General features: G+C 28.7%; 1 protein-coding gene across 3 annotated transcripts in view; it reads left to right on the forward strand.

Annotated features, from left to right (window-relative positions):
* Positions 1-429: 429 nt before the first annotated feature.
* The window catches only part of LOC118205185 (uncharacterized), a 35,799-nt gene continuing 18,377 nt past the window's right edge, over positions 430-17,851 (forward strand). For 2 of the 3 annotated variants that reach the window (XM_085823698.1, XM_085823695.1), the window contains exons 1-4: positions 430-484; positions 648-997; positions 11,442-11,602; positions 13,832-14,081. In XM_085823698.1, the coding sequence (XP_085679824.1) occupies positions 652-997; positions 11,442-11,602; positions 13,832-14,081 (757 nt within the window). In that variant the 5' untranslated portion in view covers positions 430-484; positions 648-651. The remainder of the gene's footprint in view (positions 485-647; positions 998-11,441; positions 11,603-13,831; positions 14,082-17,851) is intronic. The other variant, XM_085823703.1, reaches the window with a different exon arrangement.

Here is a 17,851-nt window from a genome sequence, read left to right on the forward strand (position 1 = left end):
GCGCATTTATCTAAAAACACGGTAATCGGCCAAAAATCTACCAGCACATAAAACAGAAAATGAGCATGAAAAAATACACGCATGCAAAAATTACTTTTCATATTTAATAATAAATATAAGATATAAAGCAAACACTTACCAGAGAAATAGAAACCTTGGTTATTTGACGAATAACCTGAAATTTGCCATTGCGCACATCTAAAAACAAACAACTTCAAATTAATCAAGCAAAATGTGTAAATTTGGAAAACAAGGTATTAAAAATTTATAGTAGAATTTTAGCATACTTACGAATCAAAAACAGACCACTCTTCATCCACAGTTCCAGAAATGAGAATGAGCCGATGACGCCAAATTACTTGGCGAGAAAGTTATTAGTAGATCTTCATGCAACCCAGAGAATCTCGTAACTCCTCCCATTTTCTCCCCCTTTTTTCTCGTGAAGATAACCTGTCAACAACGAAGTGGTGAATACTGGAGTAACGTAAGTTAGTTTTTGAGTTTTTAATTAACTATTTCAGTTATTTTTCACTCAGTCAGTTTGTAATATATTACTGTTTAAAAATGTTTTTTTACATATATCACGTAAGAAAAAATAATTAAATTCCCGAATGCTAATCATAATTTACGAATTTATATCATTTTAGTCCAATGAGTAAGGCAGCAGATGTCGATGTTCAAAACGTGACGGAGAGTATTAATGTAGATGATTCAAATGTCGATTCTGATTTAAAAGAAGAAGTGTTAGAATCAACTGGAGATGAAGTGCAAGAAAAAGCTGAAACCGAAAAGGACACTTCTGATAGCGAAGGCATACTTATATCGGACAGTGGTATAGAAGCGAATCAGACAACGCAACCTGATGATAGAAAATGTGAAACTTCAGCTCATTCTGAACGCCAGTCTTCGGTTGAAGACAAATCCAAATGGTCTTATTCTCAATGGTCAGAAAATTACGAAAGTCTCGAAGATGAAAAACCTATTGAAGATCTTGATGGTGAGTAATATTGCAGTATTGGAAATTAGTTATTGAAGATAACTTCAGACTGGAATATTTATTATAATTTTTCTTCTGTTCATATTTTTTAAAAGGATAACATAATTGTAGCATGTCTAAATTGTAATGTATAAAGTATATAAATGCATATAGTTAAGAATGGAAAAGAAAGACTAAAAGAACAGAATTATAAATGTCTGGATAAAAATATAACTTAGATTTTTATGTGTATTTTACTCTACTTTTGCAAAAAATATTTGATATATTTGCATATATATATAAATTTAACAAATATTTGAATTCAACAAATATTCTCTATTCGTATAAAGCAAATATAAAATTCTATATTCATATAAAGCAAGTATAAAATTAAAATTTTAAAATGAAATTTTATTTGCAAAGAAATAAAAATAAAAACTATTATTGCTGCGAACTACTTTACAATGTCATGCAAATTAATTGCACTTATCTAAAACCGTGAAAAATTATATTATTCCAAAAAATTAAATGTATTATTCTTAAAAATTGCAGAAGTGAATAATTGTTAAGCAGACAAAAGACAGACTTATCAAGGGGAAGTTGCCCCCAAACCTCAATTCGTGTTTCATCAAATTCAATTACTCAATTCGTGTTTCATCATCCATATAGGCAAAGGTAAAAGTAAAATTTAAAACCAAAAGTAAAATCAAATGTTCTGAATTACACAAAAAAAAAAAAAAAAAAAAAAAAAAAAAATTTAAACAGTGGAATTTTGAGAAAAATGCAAGTAAATGACTAAAGTTAAAATTAATTAATTATTTTTTTTTTTTAAAGTCAAGAGTAGAAAACCAAAATTTTTAGTAATTTAGAAACTACGGGAAACTCTCCAAACACGAATTATGCATGTAAACCTAAGATAAACTGTGTACAACAATTAAAATACAAAAATAAAAAAATAATAAAAAGGCTAGTTTATAGCAAGTTTTAATTTAATAGTAAAATAAAATAGCAAGTTTTAATAATTTAATAATAATAAAATATTTAATTTAATAATAATAAAATAGCAAGTTTTAATTTAACTTACCTAGATACATATTTGAATTTCTGAGCTGTACCAGCATTTGCTGAATTAGTTGATTTGAGGAGTTGTACTGCTAACTGTAAAAATAGAGGTCTCTAATACAATGTAAAGTGTGTAGTGTAAAGCTACTACCTGTGAGAGCTATTGTAAAAACCCATGTTGTAAATTCCAAAAATGTAATGCTTGTTAATGTTGCCAATTTTGAGTCATTGTAAAAAGTGTAAAAAGTAAAAAATATTTCCTGCTACTGTTTGTGAAAATAAATGTTGCAAACAACTAAAGAGTAAAAAATTCTTTTAGTAAAAATACGAATAAATAATTTAACTGAATTTGAATAAATAATTTAATTGAATTGAATAAGTTTAAATTGAATTGGAATTGTAAAAGAAAATTATGAATTGAAATAGAAAATTATTGTAAGAAATTTTTTGTACTGAACTGCATTATAAGTTCAATCAAAACTTTAACTAAATACTGGCCAAAGGTGAAGAAACTAGAAAAAATTAGATAAAAATCTTCACTCGATTTGGGCTATAATTGAGACTTTTGAAAAGAGTTGGCTCTTCATTAGTAAAAGGAAAGAATCCAGTATTGGTAAAATATACATTTTTACAAGTAATCCCGTAACACTTCAAAATCCTCTATTATCCTCCAGTTAAGGTTTAAGGTACTATTATCATACCATAAAGAGTTAAAAAATTAAAAAGAAAAGTTAATGCCTGCCTTTTTAATATCGAGTATAATAAAAAATTTTGGACTTCGTTATTAACTTGAATATTAATTTGTTTTAGGTTGATCTTTGGATTATGGTAACTTGGCAATTTTTTGGCGACCAACTCTGCTACAGCAACCCTCTATTTTTTTTTTCGCTTCCATTTTGTCTTCATGAAGTAAAGACATGTTTCTTTTCTTTTTATTTACTGAACACTTTTTCCAACAATCTACTAGCCGAATTACACTTATGCTAGAAATTTTATGTAACAAAACTGCTTAATCAAGACAAATACTAACTGCAAAGTTGAAAAAAAGTGCACAATCGCAAACACCTTGCGTGTTTTTCAGAATAGCACATGCACATAAACCATTTACACGTCGACTTATTTTTATTTAAAAAAACATCCCAGAATTGCACAAAAATGGCATTGCACACACTCTTAACTTTATCCATCTACACTGCTATTTTCTCATGAATTACAAAAATTTGCACGAAAATGCAAAAAAATTCTGTGAATCTTTAAACTCGGTAAAAAAGCACATATATGAAATTACCTGACCGCGAAAAAGTATATACCCTTTCCGAGGATGAACATTTCCACGTATAAAATAAATAAAATATCCAAAAACGTTTACCTCTAAATTATCTATTATATTATAAACGTCACCAACGAATTCATACCGCAAACATTACAAATAGTTACAAATACTTAGTGTCAAATATTTAAATTATTTCCATGCACGTTTACTTCAACTGAAACGTATACCAAATTCCTACAAACATAAAATTCACAAAATAACTATCATTTAATTAAAATATCAGTAAACCATGTATACGTTGACTTATTTTTACTTAAAAAAACATCCCAGAATTGCACAAAAATGGCATTGCGCACACTCTTCACTATATCCATGTACACTGCTTTTTTCTCATAAATTAGAAAAATTTCACGAAAATGCATGAAATTTTTGTGAATATTTAAATCCGGTAAAAAGAACATATATGAAATTACCTGATCGCAAAAAAGTATATACCCTTTCCAAAGATGAACATTTCCACGTATAAAATAAATAAAATATCCAAAAACGTTTACCTCTAAATTATCTATTATATTATAAACGTCACCAACGAATTCATACCGCAAACATTACAAATGGTTACAAATACTTAGTATCAAATATTTAAATTATTTCCATACACGTTTACTTCAACTGAAACGTATACCAAATTCCTACAAACATAAAATTCACAAAATAACTTTCATTTAATTAAAATATCACTAAACCATGTACACGTTGACTTATTTTTACTTAAAAAAACATCCCAGAATTGCACAAAAATGGCATTGTGCACACTCTTCACTATATCCATGTACACTGCTTTTTTCTCATACATTAGAAAAATTTCACGAAAATGCATGAAAATTTTGTGAATCTTTAATTTCGGTAAAAAGGACATATATGAAATTACCTGATCGCGAAAAAGTATATAGCCTTCCCAAGGACGGACATTTGCACGTATAAAATAAATAAAATATCCAAAAACTTTTACCTCTAAATAATCTATTATAAACGTCACCACCGAATTTATAACAAAACATTAAAAATGATTACAAATACTTAGTGTCAAATACTTAAATTCTTTCCATGCACATTTACTTCTACTCAAACATATTCCAAAATACTACAAACATATAACTCTCAAAATCACGATCATTAAATTAAAATATAATTAAATTTAAAAACACTACTTAAAATATAAATAAGCAGATACATTAAATTAATAAAAATTAGCTTTCAATCCTAATTACTTTAAACTAAATCATTGCTAATAACAATTTTCCAATAATACCATATTAATTTATTTACTCCTTACATTTAGAACAATGCATAAAAATAATATCCTCAAATAATTAAAAATACTAACTTACCTAATCTTCTACAGAATCTTGAGTGCATGGCGGATCACAAAATGTCCATTTTCACCAGGTTTCTTGCACTGGCATTTAAACTATTTGTACTATCCTTCCTTTCACACAATCTCATTTCATTCCCACATATCGGACATTCATACTTATCCGCAATTAAGCAATTCTTTTCAATTACACATAAACGCAATAAAAGTTTCGGATTTACTTTATATACGGCCATGCGATCCAAATATTAAACAACACTGTTTCACAGAACATAAAATGAAACTACTGCTATAAAGTACAGCAGATATTTTTACAAATATACCCCCTTTTCCGGTTAAAGAACGGTGATTCGTCCATTAATGTCACATGACATATCTCATGATCTCTCATTTCTCTCACACAAAATAATGCGTAATCGGAACTGAGTACTTCTCACATTATTCCCAAAGTCCTAGGTAGTAACCTTTATCGCCTCCAAAATGTCGCCAAACTACCTGTTACCATATTCCAAAGATCAGCCACAAAGGTTTCTAAGAACGATATAAAACACAAAATAAATCATCTTGTAACAATTTTGATAGAAAAAATGTCCAAGTAAAGATAAAACGACATCCAGGTACAATCAGACTGAGAAACAAGCACTAAAAAGCATGAAGAATAACATAAGCTCGTTGAAAACTATCTTTCTATGGAGATGTCCCTATCACTTTGGTAGTAACCTTTATCGCCTCCAAAATGTAGCCAAAGTACCTGTTACCATATTCCAAAGATCAGCCTTGTTTTATTATTTCTTCCTTTAAATCTTCTATTTCAGTACATATATTTTTAATTCTAATTATTTGTACATAAAAAGTGTTACCTATTATTTTTTAGATATATTAGAGTTCTAATTAATGTAATAGTTTCAAACTGGAATATCCTCCTTTTTATCATATAATTTAATTTTGTTGTGTTTAATTATGAGCAGGTCTAGGTATTCAATATTATTTTGATTATTATTAGTTCTATTAAGTGTTAAACTATTTGGGTAAATTTTGAATTGTTCAAAAGCAGAATTATTATTGAAAGTTATAATATCATCAATGTATCTGAATGCATTTGCAAATAACTTTAATTCATTCTTATTCAAACTAAGTTGGAATTTATATTCATTAGCAAAAAGAAATAGGTTACATATTTGTGTAGAACTGTTCGCTCCCATTGGAATTCCTTTCACCTGCTGAAAGATCTTCTTATTGAATTTAATGTAATTATTAAATAATGCACACACACATATACATATACAGTCAAAAGTCGTTAATTTCAGACACCCATAATCCGGACCTCAAAGCTAAAAACTTTCTGCGCATGCGCCGCGTTGACACATGGTGTTTACGCGTGCGCGTAAGACCTTTACGACTGCGCATGTGCGCAAGCGCAGAATACGTTTTCGCGTGCGCGTTTTATGTATAACGGACGGTATAAGCTAAAATTATCTAATTATCTATTTCAGTTAATGTTGATGATTGCGTTATTCCTTAATCTTCGAGTTGGATCCGGCTTATTATTTTTTGTAAACTGTAAGAGCAATTTTATAAAAGTAAACTTGAACTTTGGATTATGTCAAATAGAATTTCCGATACTGGAGCTCCCAAAGGATCTACAAAACGAAAGTATGTTTCGATGTCCATTAAACAAAAAGTGGAATTGCTGCAAAAAATGGATAAAGACATTAAGAAGGTGACAGAGAGGTTAGTGAAAGCGAAAAAATTTCGATTGACAAGTTAGTCGGTATTCATGCCACAGCAATTACGGGACTTGAACAGCGGAACTTTGTAAGTGAACAAGAAATTATGTCTGTTTATAGAATTAAAGAGAAAGTATTATCACATAAAACGAAGTAACTTAAACAACTTGCATTGAAAGAAATGTTTAATAAAGTAAACAAATAAATATTAAGCTTTTTTTTTTTTTTTTTTTTTGTAAATTTTGATACCCTTTAGATCATAATTGGGCTAATCTTTGGAATATGGTAACAGGTAGTTTGGCAACATTTTAGTAAGGCGATAAAGTTTACTAGCTAGGACTTTAGCAGTGTACATGGATAAAGTCAAGAGTGTGCGCAATGCCATTTTTGTGCAATTCTGGGATATTTTTTTTTAAGTGAAAATAGGTCGACGTGTACATGGATGATACCGTGTATGTGCAATTCTTAAAAACATGGCAAGCAGTGGGTGATTCTGCTTTTTCTCCCAATTTCGCACCTAATCTTCGTCATGATTAAGCATTTTTGTTCCATAAAAGTTCTAGTATAAGCGTAATTCGGCTAGCAGATTGTTGGAAAAAATGTTGAGGGAAAAAAAAAAAAAAAACCTTTACTTCGAGAAAACAAAATGGCGTCCAAAACAAAACTAGCAGGTTGCTGTAGCAGGGTTGGTCGTCACATTTTCGCCAAAAAACCGCTAAGTTACCATAATCCAAAGATTAACCCATAATTGCTCTTTATTTCATAAATTACGGTTACATATTTTTAATTTTAGAATTTCTGCATGCCATCTTACGAGATTTAAACTGATGATCTATAATCCGGAATCGCCGAAGTCCCGACGTGTCTGGATTAACGACTTTTGACTGTATATAATCACTTTTTTTTTAAAATTATTTTAAAACTATTGTAAAAATTTAGCTCTCCATGCTGTTGTGTAATTTAAGATAAAAACTTCTGTCGTCCTGAAATATGGTTATCTTTATAATGTAGCATTCCTATAAGTTGAAATGTTACACTAACTTAGTTTAAATATTTGCTAAACAGATTAAATTTTTAATATAAAATAACAGATTTAAATACGTTAAAGTAAAATGTTTTTATTATAAGCATTTTATTTTACTTTTATATTTTAAAATATTTTTTTTTCCAATTAAAAGATTAGATACTTCAGATTATAGCAAAATATATGAGGGTTATCTGCTTAAATGAAGGTATACCTTTGTAGAGTAATTTTTAAGGAAAATTGAACCTGGGTTTAATTACCAGTGTTCAGTAGTTAGACACTGTGAGCCTGTTATATATGTATCAACTTCCGACAGAACTTCAGAAATGCTTAATTTCATATAATAAAATTTAAAAGCTATGTCAGAAGATTGCAAACAAATGAAACTAATAGTCTCCTTACTCTGTAAAGTGTAAAAACCAAAATGCTGTACGAAAAGGCTCAGATGATAGGGGTATTTTATCCCGTTTTTGAATTTTTTAATGTCAGGGTGCCACTTGGCGAAAATTGGCGATTTTTTGGCACCATTCCTGCTTACATCTAATGCCCTTCCCAGTAAAATGGCATTCACAACATAATGAAATAAAACATAATTAAAACAAAAAATATATAATCTCAATAAACTGCATTTTAAATCAAACAATGGAACAACATAAAAAAGGAAAGGTAAAAGTTTACAATTGGGTGCCACTTGTTTTTATTGCTGATTATTTTTTAATGCCAGGAAGGCACAATTTCAAGATGGCCGCTACATAAAACCAAAATTAGAACTCGAAAAATTCTACAAACTGGGTGTCCATGTACTCTTCGACTTCGATTTCACTTGGAAAAAATCAGAGAATTGCACAAACTTGGCATTACACACTGCCTTGCCTTTATCTATGTACACATCAATCTATTTTCACTTTAAAAAAAATTCAGGAGAATAATGACATAATATAAGGCTAAAACAAAGTTACTCATAACCAAAATTGAACAAAATTTGTCGCCAATTGAAGGGGCGCCCAGTTCTACACTAGAGCCAAAGGAAATACATGTTATCTCATATACACAGTGCTGTTGAGGAAAGAGTGGACCCTGACCTATGGTGAGTTTATATACTACCAAGCAAACACAATACAAAAAAGAAATATTAACTTTCTGTGTCTTTCTTTCTGTTCTTTAAAATTTTTGTGTTTTAAATTTGTGGCACACAAAATTCCGAAACAGCACTCAAAAACTTTATAAAATTATCTGAACTAGAATCTATATATTGCTTTTTCCACATAAATTCACAAAAATAAGAGTAAAAAGTATCCTCCATAGTGCCGAACTGTCAATGGCATTTCTTCCAAAAAATTCCTTTTTATTACACTCCACATACCTTCAGTAGTGTTGATATGAGCTCTGGTTTCTGGATCCTTAAATTTCACTGTGTGATTTACTGAGAAGTTTAACAAAGATAATTGTATCAAAAAAGACAATCATACGACTTCCAGCAGTCATATATGATCCTTGTTCCAGGTAAAATATTCCATTGAATTTCATCTAGGAAGTTTCTTTTCTTCTGTTCTCAACCACTTAAAAAAAAAAAAAAAAAAAAAAAAAAATCCACTCTCTCATTCTATACCACAAGACACCCAGTTTACCACCGGTAGCCACTTTATGATGTAAAGCACAAAATGCGCAACCTACTTCCTAACCGACATCCAACACAGAAATAAGCCCTGCCAAATATTTTCTCATCAGTTTCACCACAATCACCTCATAATAGGGTTTCCATAACATTCAATTACTCAGGTTACCATAAATGAAACAACAATTTGGTGATAAATGAAACAACTTGGCAATAACCCAAGGGGCACCCTAAAATATAGACTAAACATGTTTTTTATAGTTGGTGATAACATGAAACACTAAAAAAATTATGAAGATAAAGCATTTGAACATGAAATTTAAAATTTGATTTTATATTGTTGTTAATTTTCAGGTTGTATGAGAGGTTGCTAATCTTCAAAGAGGAAAAATATTGTACCAGCCAGTAGTAGTAGGAAAGATGGCACTCTCTTGTCCACCCAACCCTCCCTCAAAGTTGCCATCCTAACACATGAAAAACTGTAATCATTTTTATTAACCCTCTAAGAATTACATAAAACAACCATAAACTAAATTAAAAAACAAGAAACATCCATAATAAATAAAAAATTACATAAAACAGACAACTATATCAAAAAACTCAAAATTTCGTAAAACAATGCAAATTAACTAAATTTAGACATGATATGCCATTATAGTGATTCAATGCAAAATGCCGCCTTGAGACTAATATCACATTTGGGACTAACATCTCTTTTGGGCTAAAATTGCAACAAACATCCATAATAACTGCTTAACTTTCTAATTTTTCGGTTTTCTGTCCATGTGCACAGCAATCTGTTTTAACTTAAAAAAAAAAAAAAAAAAAATAGAGAATTGCAGAATTCTTGGCTTTGCATCAACCTCTTTTAACTGAAGTTAGAAAATTACACAAATTAACTTCATGGAATGCACATTTCTGCGCTCTCATACTAATTAGCAAAACACCATATTTCTAAAAAAATGCTGTTCTTTCTCTTTCATTAGAAAGGTTGATTCTTTTAGAGTTTGTTACACCCCTTCAAAAAAAAAAAAAAAAAAAAAAAATATTGCATGCGCTTAATAATAAAAAACACAAACATGATTCTTAAATTTCAAAATCACATGAATTTCTACCCTCACTAGAGATAGAGGATGGCATTACATGCTTGCATAATGTGCATGCAACCATTAATGGCTTGCCAGGTAAAATTCTGGGTTGCCTACTTTGGCAACATAGCACCATGCCTGAAATTCTTGTCAAGGTTGCCAGATAATGCAGTAATACAAAAAAAAAAAAAAAGAAATCATAACACCATTTAAAAAAAAAACCCTAGAATTTGATTCTATGCAAAATATTTTCCCTTCCTCAAAATTTTATTCAGTGTAAAGGAAAATTTTATTAATAAAAGGAAGAAATAGATTTAGATGAACAGAATAAAAGAATTTTATCATATAAGGTATTTATTAATAATATATCATCAAGGTATATCTAGATATAATTTTCTTTTGATGTAAATTTTTTATGTATATTTTGAATCATCATAAATTTATAAAACAAAGCAAATTCTGTGTTCAGTGGTTGTCTTTTATAATTAATTTAGGTGCTTTTCCGTTTCGCCGGCGCAAATCTTGCCAAGCAGACTTTATTGGCGACAACACACAGTATACACATAAAAAATGTTAACAAATGTTAGTTCTAAGAAATTTTAATTTTAAAGGCATAAACATTTTAATATCATTTAAAATTTTGTAAAATGATAATAAATAAAGACAATAAATTTGTAGAAAGACAATTTGTATTTGTAAAAAGAGATTAATTTAAGAATTTACCATGCTTTCATGGTACAACATTCTGATTCGCCATTTCATATCACGTGACCCCAAGTGTTAAACTACCCTAATTCTCTCAGTAATTATCTACATTAATTTCAAGTTAAATCTTAATTTGGAATACAAGTTTAAATGCAGGAATTATTTCAATTCATACGAATAGCTTACTCAGAAATTATGTAAAACCGCAGTGTTTACTTTGCTAGTGCATTCTCATTAGAATTGATGAATTTAACCCTTGAATGGGCCTTTTCTATATTTTTGGGTGAGCGTGTGATTGCATCCTAATTGATTTAATTACCGCGAATGGCCTTAGGACATAAAATTGAACTATCTGGTAAAAATTCTATGTCATTGTATCCCAGTATTGAAAGAAACATTCAATCTGATAGAAATAGCTGCGATGTGTTTTGAAAATGAAACGTAAAAGGTTACCAGCGAGGATATTCTGTTTGGCATCGGTTGTACCATTTTGAGCGACTTTATCGCTTGCTCCGGCAAAATGGAAAAGTACCTTAATTTAATGTATTTTATAATTTTTATCCCATGTTTTTATTAAAAATTTTGTCCTGTATTAGGCGATCCTAAAAAAATGATATTATGGGCTGCTGAAAAAAATGAGTTAGAAACATTGCGAAGATTGCTTGAAGAAGATTCAGAACTTGTGAATACAAGAGATAATGATGAATACACACCTCTTCATAGAGCCTCTTACAGCAACAATGTTGAAGTTATAAAGGTAAACTTTTAATCTGGAAAATGTCTATTTCCTAAATTTTTGTTAATCAACACTAAGTGATATTGTTTTCGCTACTCAAGTTTCTTATCCTAGTAAAATAAAAATTTTTGCCACTTTACTTGCTAGAAGCATTTGTAGGAACCCTCCTGTGAAAGCAATGCACAGCTGGGTCACCTCACAATTACCCAATTCTTAGATAACCTGCTGCCAACTCGCAAAGTGTACAGTCTATATTATTAAAATGTAATCAATCTAATAGGTTAAAAAGTTAAGCAATTGAAATACAGTAACTTTTTCAATAAATGTATATTATGTAAACAAAAAATAAAGATTTGAACTAATAGTTTAAATCTGGTGTCTGCTGAAAACATCACGTCAAAAACATTGCAGAGAAAACAATGCAAGGCAACAAAGTATTGTGGGAAAAAAGGAAGCAAAGAGAAAACATCGCAGTTATAAAATATTGGGGTCGAAAATAAAGCTATTCCAAAACGTCAAAGTTTAAAAACATCGTGGTAAAAAATAAAGTACCTACAAATCATCGCATGATGATAACATCACACACATGAGCTTTCAGGTTTTAAAAGTTGTAATTGCTTTTTTGCATAATGATTTGGAAGTGCAAGATGCAAAGGGGGATATTTTTATTTATTCATTTCATATCTTTGAATAAACTAATAGATCTTTGCTGAAAAAGTAAAAACAAAACCTGCGCATTTAAAAATTGAAAATTTGTAGAAAATTAATGCAACTTATAATACTTTTATTTAAGTTCCTTTTTCTAAACATTTTTAGATTGTATTTTTCATGAAAATTTCGTACCTTTGAATGAACTAACAGATTTTTTCTGAAAAAGTAAGAAGAAAACCTGAGCATTTAAAAATTGAAAATGAATAGAAAATTTATGCAACTTATAACACTTAATAGAATTTTAAATTTACATAGTGCAGTTATTTATCTTCCTTTTTCTAAACATTTTCAGATTGTATTTTTTCATGAAAAATTATGAGTAAAACTTCATAAAAAAGATTAATTTATTGATGATACTTCTTAATTAAATATGTAAATTTAAAATTAAGTGCTATAAGTCAGTTGCGGACACTTAGCCGACGGAACACTTAACCGACAAGGCATTTAGCCGACAAGGACAGTTAGCCAACACGGACACTTAGTCGACAAGGACACTTAGCCGACAGGACACTTCGCTTACACGGACAGTTAGTGAGTTATATAAGACTGTAATGATGTTTCATTTGCTGCCTCATTGTCATTCTCCACTTGGCAATTTTTAGCCCAAAAGGAAAATTAGTCCCAAGTGCATATTAATCTCGAAACAGTATTTTTTAGTGAAACACTTAAAAGAGTTGTATCACTTTTCAAATTGTTCCCACCACATATTATAGATCCATATTAAAGAAATTAAATAATGAGGAATCTGAATGAATGTATGTATGTTTCTCACATTATGAAAAAGCTACGTTATTAGAGCCATCAAAATTTAAATAATGTAGTCCTCCACCGAACATGGACACTTCGAAGCCTAAATTTTGAATTTGTTTTATTATCTATTTCATATTTTGTAAAATTTTAATAAACTTTTGATTAACAAACTCGACAATTTAAAAATGAGCAACGGCCGCACTGTATGGAATATAACATTTTTATCTGTAGCGCGCGAGATAGTCTATCAGAACTTCTAAAGGTATGTTGGTTTTAAATATTTTGTGATTTTACTGTTGAATTTTTATGTAGCATAAGTGCCAAGAATGTGATGTTTAATAAATAAACTAAGATTGTGAGATGTAACTAAATTGCAAGCTCAGTGAGAATGTAGAAAATCTTAACAAACCCTTTGGGGTGATAGTTAAAGTTTAAAATATTTCAATTTTTATTATTATGCAATTTACTTATTGAACTACTATTTGAAGCTGGTAAAATATACTGCAAAGGAGAGTAGCATATAGGTGTAATCTCTTTTATAATATTGTACATAGTGTCCGATAAGTTCGATTACAACAGCATAATACAGAATTAGATTGCTTCCTATTTTTTGCTTCATTGTAAGCAAAAAATGACTTTTATTTAGAGTGAATCACAAGAAATCTAATTATGCTTTATGTGAATATTTTATCTTTTCTAAATTGCTGTTATTGCATAATAACATATTTTCTTTCTTTTAATTTAGCTACTTTTATTTACCACTGTATAATATAAGATTTCTTTTCATAGATTCTATTATCTTATGATGCAGATGTCAGTGCAACAACAATAGATGGTTGGCAACCACTGCACTGTGCTTGCAAATGGGATAGTGTTGAAGCAGTTTCTCTTCTGTTGCAAAATGGAGCAGATGTAAACGCTCAAACAAAAGGCCACATTACTCCATTGCATCTTGCTGCATCCAATGTTTCAGGTAGACGGACACTCGAACTTTTACTTTGGCAACCTTATGTTGATCCAAATATCAAGAATGATTCAGGTGATACTGCTTATGACATTGCATGCCGAAATGGCCCCCTTGGTGCCTTATTTGAAATATTAGAGGAGTCAGTTAATGTTTATTAGCATGTATAATAACTGTTACAAATTAGTTTTGTGCCATCATTTAACCCAAAGATATATTAAGTTAATTTTACTTTTTGATCTAGTTTTGTTAAAGGACATCAATGTGCATAATACCATTTGGTTTTTCTCTTTCTATTCTTAAATTAGACAGAAATTAGTATGAAAGCAAAATTTTGCTTTTATTTGACAGATGGAATTCTCAAAAGACTGCTTAAAGTGTGAACATATATAAGGGGGGGAGCAGAAAATTGGCTCCAGTATAGGAATCTCTAAATAAACATTTGAGCTATTTTTTCCCATTTTAACATTTTTAATTTAATAAACTTACACTAATAATTATGCATACTTAAATAAAGTAACTCCATCATAAAGAAAAAAGTAGCATGTCTCTAATTAATGAACACAGATGTGCAAAAAAGTAACTAATATATGGGGGCTTATTGTTTAGATACTTTTATTGCCATTTTCCTGGTAAAAGATGTATTTTAGTTGCCTACTAGAATTAAAGTACTTTAGCAGCCCTGTTAATACTTAAAATACTCTTTATGGCATAGTGATTATGACAGTGTAGTTTATATTAGAAGGATTTTAATACCCAAAATGTATATTCATAATTTTAAAAATAACCAATTGGATGTCCATGGGCAGGGATAGAAGAGCTTGGAATTCGATTCTGAGAAGGCATCCTGGGCTGTCTGGCCATTGAAGAAGAAGATGTATATTCATATTTGAGGTTTTCAATACACAAAATTTGTAGTTCAGAGTTGAAACTAACTAAAAAAATAAGTATGATTAGAAATGCAGTATGCTGTTATAAATATAAGTTATAGAATTTTCCCCCCTGAATATCGTTTTAGAATATAATGGTGATGAACATTTATAGATTTATAGAAAAATGCTATTTAAATTGAGTTAGATCAAAATAAATTATGTGAAAAGAAAAAAAAAGTTCCTTAAGTAGTGTTACATCAAAACTAAATAATAAAATTATGCATAAAAAATAAATGTAACAAGGTGAGAAGGTAAATTTTTTATTACATAGAAAGCTGTTACAAAACATAAAAGCATTATCTCATAGAAAATAAAATCACGGTATGTATGTAAAACAAAAAAAAAAAAAAAAAAAAAAGAAAGAAAGAAAGAAATATATACTCATAAAATATACCAATTCGGTAACTGTTTTTATTAATAGATACACAAATTAAAAGGATATGAAAAGTGTATATTAAATTGACCCTTATATATTAGAATGCCTGCAATTACAAATAGAAAACTTTTAGGGAGATGACTAATGCATATCTTTGTTGAATATAAAGACAAACATGTGTATCTGCAAAGTATTAAATGCTGTACAACTTAAAAATATAATTAATTATTACTGTTAAGCATTTTAATCTCAAAGTACAATATTATACTTTCTTGAAGCAGCTTATAAAGACTTCTATATTTAATTATGAAAATTATCGCACTTCTTTCTGCTCGAAATTTGGGTTTGTCAAAACTGTAGAAACAGATTCAAGAATGAAGTATTCTGTAATAAGTTTTTTTTTAATAATTTTCTAAGAAAGGAGTAAAATGGTATTTTTCTTTTCATTAGGAAATTATTTCTTAAAAAAATAAAGCTATTAAAAATTTTGAAAAATAAAAATTGGTTTGCAGCTATTAAAAAGCTTGATTAATTATTAAAAGCTTGATAAATTAATGCAAAAAGAAAAAGTACTCTTATTTTACATAAAAAAAACTCATGTAAAAATGTATTTTTTAAATTATATTAGTCAAGTATTTACAATGTACCTCCAAAATGAACAAAATAAAAGGTAACTATTTCTAATACAAAAAAGCACACACACACACACACACACACACACACACACAAAAAAAAAAAAAAAAACTATTAGTTGTAAAAATACAATCTAGCCAAAATGAGGTCAAGACGTAGCAAAAACATATTCAATAGAAGCATGAAATGGTTGATCAAAATACTAGATTGGAGAAAAAGCAAATACTGTGAAATAATAAAAATTATTAACATTTATTATTATTTTACAGTATTGTTTATAATGGTAATTAATGTGTACATACTACCATACTTTAACAAAAAAATGAAAAATTATCAGATGCGAAATTAAAAAGAAATGAGACAAAAATAAAGTACAGAAAAATGCAGTCCAAAAATAAATTAATATCTTTCAGTGCAACAGAGTGCCTGTATGTTAAATATTATTTTTTAAAGATGAATACTTATTTTAAGATTAAATTTTATATTTAAGCATAATATATTTTTCTGTCAAAATTACATTTAATTACATTTATTTACAACCATTCTGAATGGTGTGCTTCTGGTACGATTTAATTCCCCCCTTTTTTTTTACAAAAATTTCTATATCGAACTTTTGAAAGTAAAAAAGAAACTTGGGCTTCTCATATCATTTTTCTGAAGATAAAGCAAAAATATTCATTATTTTAAAAATGTATAAAAGTTGAATTTTTTTCAATTATATTTTTCTTTTATGATGTCAAACTACATTATTTATCACGATTTATTCAGTTAAATATTTCACTATAATTTTCTTTCCTGTCATACATAAAATTGAGAAATCTAAATTCTTGATATTTAGTGTATTTTTGGCTATTTTTAACAATTTTGATTTGTTAAAAACATTTTGCTACTTTTATTTATTATTGAATCTTTATAAGAATAGGTAACTGTTTTTGTACTCTTTGTACTCCTATTGTTGCTTTGTGCAGCTTCCCTATTGGAAGTGAATATAATTTAAGAATAGAATGTTAGAAATTTTATAATTATTATTTTTAGTAATTAAAATGGTATTTCTTTATCTTTTAACTTCAGTATATAAATCTATGTACTTATCTGTATTATCTAATTTTATAAAGAGTCTATAGTAAAAAATTATATAAATTATGCACCTTGTGTAGAAAATAAACACTTTATAGCATAGGTATAGATTTCCTCCTTTAAATAATTTTTTTCAATAAATTTCTTGTATGTATTTTCATATTAAAAATAAACACATTAACATTTGCAAACAATTGCTTCAGAATAAAAATAAGCACATATTTAAAGTTTAGTTATTTATTAACAGTATACATATGTATCTGGATAAAGTCACAAATAGCATTATATTTTTATTTTTATGATCTCAGTTGTCAACTGGACCTTCCAGGTTATTTTCTTAGAGAACGCACACACACACACACACACACACACACACACACACACACATGCACACACACACTTACACACATGCACGCACACACACACATACACACACAAAAAAAAAAGTGCATGTAATATAATTAAGTAAAACTATTATTTAAAAAAAATCATATTTTAAATAAAATTGTTTTAAGAAGTAATGTTAGATATTAGGAAAACTATTAATATAAATCTTCATTTATTAAACCCTCTATGTTATGTCTCAGGTAACTGATATTTTTTACCTTTATTTATTTATTTATTTATTTGTTTCTTTTACTGTACCATTTTGATTCATTGTGACTTCAATTACAGTCTGTAAAGCATCATAGTTTGGTTCAGCCCATTTTCATTTACTAGAAGGACATAATGTATGAGCAAAGGTTTCAAATTTCTTACCCACCAATAATTTTTTTTCCATCCATAGAGGGCTAGTGAAAAATACAATTTAATTACAATCCCACTTT

This window comes from Stegodyphus dumicola, chromosome 1, assembly GCF_044657685.1.
Source record: "Stegodyphus dumicola isolate Sdum_Otavi_A_Nest chromosome 1, ASM4465768v1".
NCBI classification, from domain to species: domain Eukaryota; kingdom Metazoa; phylum Arthropoda; class Arachnida; order Araneae; family Eresidae; genus Stegodyphus; species Stegodyphus dumicola.